Below are 3,324 nucleotides of genomic sequence, written 5' to 3'. Positions count from 1 at the left end.
TCACAAATCTGTCATAAGGAGGTTCGTTAACTTACAATAAAAATCTAATACAAAATACACCTTTCCACGTACCCCCTCCCGATGTCTCATGAGCCCAACAGCAGGGGAGCTGGATGCAGAATTGGTACCTAGGGTCTGAGGGTGAAAGGAAGGAGAGCGAACCCCATAGGGGAGAGGACAGGCCCCTGCCCATGGGGTGAGCACCACCTGTCTTGGTGGGTGACTCTGGCCCCATCTCAGGTGTGACAGAAGGTGACTCATCTTCTCTTCCTGCCCGCCACAGCCCCATGGCGTCCTGCCCCGTCCTGCAGAAGGAAAGAGTGTTCCAGTTGGGAGCCCAGGCCTACAGAATCCCTGCTCTGCTCTACCTGCCACGGCAGGAGACCCTGCTGGCCTTTGCGGAAAGGCGGAAGAGCAAGAAGGATGAGGACGCAGAGCTGATTGTCCTACGCAGAGGAAGCTACAATGCGTCCGCCCACCAGGTCCAGGTGAGGCAGGGCGTGGCTACAACTGCTACATCGTGGCTCTACGCACACCCCTTTGCTGGTGTGCGGTGGGGAGCCAGGCCTGGATGTCATGGAATGTGGGGACAATTCCATCCCTCAATGGCTGAGGTCTGGGGGATGGAGGGAAAAGACACATGGGAGCCCAGGAGGGAGCCAGGGAGCCACCCAGGGGTGGGGCGGAGAAGCTGCCCTGTGAGTACTCAGACCTCACACGGGTTCACCATGAACCAGCTGGCCTGGCTGCATCTGCCTTGTTGCGTGGCTGGACCAGTTTCCCAGCGTCCTTGAGAGCCCAGGGAAGTGGTAGTTCAGTCTTACATAACTGGGGGGTTGTATCCTTCAAGTCAAATTAACCTGGGAGTGGGTGGGTTGGGATGATTGTTTATGTCCTGAAGTTCCAGCGTGTAGATCAAGTAATTAATCTTGACGAAGGCACTCAAGATTAGCTCATCATATTCCAAGGGTTTGAAATTATTATTAGCTTTCCTTTATGGTCGTTACTACATAGTAGCTGTTCAAAGCATGGGATCCAAAGCAGGTGGACCTGGGTTCGAGTCCTGGCTCCACCACTTACCAGAGGCGTGGCCCAGGCAACCCCTCTACCCAATCTCAGCCTCTTATTCTCTGGGTGCAAGAAGAAGCTAATAACACTTGTCCCCCAGGGCTGGGCAGTAGATGAAGCAGTGGAGGTTAGACTTGGCACTGTGTCTGCACTTAGAACTGCTCACTGGGGCAGTTGTTGAGCTGGGACAAACAGCAGAGCTGCACCATGTGTGACATAGGACTGTGGAGGCCCAGTGTGACCCCGGGTGTGTGAGTAGAGTACAGTGTGGAGAAGGTGGGAGGTGATTGTCGTCTTCTGTCTGGCACGGGTCAGGCTGTTGCAGTCTGCAGTGTTTTCAAGGATGGGAGGCTGGACTGGGCCGGAGCAGAGGGGACCAGGATGAGCTGGGGGTGGCTTGTGCCTGAGTCATCTTTGCGTCTTGGGGTCTAGCACATGGGGGGAGCTCTGTAAATACGTATGGACGGGAACAGGAGAAATGGTGGTGCTCAGGCGAACAGCGGCTGCCTTGGAGGGAGGTGGAGCCCAGGCCTCGCGCTCTGCGAGGTGTTGTAGGACACGAGCACTGGGTGACAAGTTCTCCCCGATGACCCTTGACTCTAACCCCATGAGACACGCCGTCCCCACCGGTCCCCAAGTGTGCAGCTCCCGTGCCCGTCACTGGTTATTTCAAGGTTGTGCTTCTCCTTCCTCTCTCCACTCCAGTGGCAAACTCAAGAGGTGCTGGCCCAAGCCCGGCTGGACGGCCACCGCTCTATGAACCCCTGCCCCTTGTACGACGAGCACACAGGGACCGTTTTCCTCTTCTTCATCGCCGTCCTGGGACAGGTCTCCGAGCACCACCAGCTGCACAGCGGGGTCAATGTGACGCGGCTGTGCCTCGTCACCAGCACCGACCACGGGAGGACCTGGAGCCCCGCCAAAGACCTCACCAGCTCGGCCATTGGCGCGGCCCACAAGGATTGGGCCACCTTTGCGGTGGGCCCGGGGCACTGCCTGCAGCTGCACAACAGGACGCAGAGCCTGGTGGTGCCAGCCTACGCCTACCGGAACCCGCGCTCCCCCGGGCGGCCGTCCCCCTCGGCCTTCTGCTTCCTCAGTCACGACCATGGGCGCACGTGGCAGAGAGGGAACTTCCTGGCCCAGGAGACCCTGGAGTGCCAAGTGGCTGAAGTCGAGGCTGGGGGACAGAGGCTGGTGTACCTCAACGCTAGAAGCTCCCACAGAGCCAGGGTCCAGGCCCGCAGCACCAACAGCGGGCTGGATTTTGAGGAGACCCAACCAGTGGAGAAGCTCGTGGAACCTCCCGGCGGCTGCCACGGGAGTGTCATCAGCTTCCCCAGGCCCGGCTTGGGGGCAGGCTCCTCAGAGCAGTGGCTGCTCTACACCCACCCGACGGACCCCCGGCAGAGGTCCAACCTGGGTGCCTACCTCCACAAGTGGCCCCTGGCCCCCGAGGCCTGGTCGGAGCCGGCCCTGCTGGCCACAGGCAGCTGCGCCTACTCAGACCTCCAGAGCATGGGGACCGGCCCCGACGGGTCCCCCCAGTTCGGGTGTCTGTACGAATCGGACGATAACGAGGCGGTCGTCTTTCTCATGTTCACCCTGAAACAAGCCTTCCCGGCTGAACTCGCGCCCCAGTGAGCCCGCTGTGCGCCCTCGAGGTGGGATCTGCTGCCACGCGCCGGCTGAGGGCTCATTATTTTTTCTTCCGGTGTCCTCTGGGCTTGGCGACCACTCGTGTTTCCCCTCATTAACGGCAGAGGCTGCCTCTTGGCTCTTCTCCTCCTTCGTCCTTGCAGTCTTCCCAGAGGATTCTACTTTCAGCCCAGAAACGAAGGAGCCCGGCCTCTGCAGCCCCTGGACAGGGAGGGCGCTGCGAGCCCTGCAGGGTGGCTCAACCTGCCTGTGCCCACTGCCAGCCTTGTGCAGGTCTCGATGAGTTACTAGTCCAGCACATTGCTCCTCCCATCGTGGTCCAGGAAAGGCCGAGACAGAGATGTGAATCAGCAGAGATGTGTGTGTGTGTCCATGCGCATCTGTGCGTGTTCTAACTGACGCTTTGGAGCAGACAGCAGGGGGACTAGCCTGCAGGGGGACTAGCCTGCAGGGAGCAGAGGTAGGGCCTGGGAGAGTTAAGCTGGCTTGAGTGATTGTATCGGCGTCCTAGGACCGCCGTAAAAAAATTACCTCAATCTTGGTGCTAAAGCAACGGAAATTTATTCTCTCAGGGTTCTGAAGCCCGAAGTCAAGGTG

General features: G+C 59.2%; 1 protein-coding gene across 1 annotated transcript; it reads left to right on the top strand.

The window, feature by feature from the left end:
- Window positions 1–287: 287 nt before the first annotated feature.
- On the top strand, window positions 288–2,795 carry NEU2 (neuraminidase 2). The gene is made up of 2 exons (XM_045559611.1): window positions 288–488; window positions 1,774–2,795. Exons 1-2 carry the CDS (start codon window positions 288–290, stop codon window positions 2,710–2,712), a joined length of 1,140 nt encoding a protein of 379 aa, XP_045415567.1. The 3' UTR covers window positions 2,713–2,795.
- Window positions 2,796–3,324: the final 529 nt, after the last annotated feature.

This window comes from Lemur catta, chromosome 8, assembly GCF_020740605.2.
Source record: "Lemur catta isolate mLemCat1 chromosome 8, mLemCat1.pri, whole genome shotgun sequence".
Taxonomy (NCBI): domain Eukaryota; kingdom Metazoa; phylum Chordata; class Mammalia; order Primates; family Lemuridae; genus Lemur; species Lemur catta.
This window is presented reverse-complemented; position numbering and strand designations above follow the sequence as displayed.

Bases quoted from the DNA above. Each gene is read 5' to 3' on its own strand.
- NEU2 (XM_045559611.1), top strand. From the start codon at position 288: ATGGCGTCCTGCCCCGTCCTGCAGAAGGAAAGAGTGTTCCAGTTGGGA. The intron at 489-1,773 runs GTGAGGCAGGGC...TCTCCACTCCAG, and splicing joins CGTCCGCCCACCAGGTCCAG to TGGCAAACTCAAGAGGTGCT.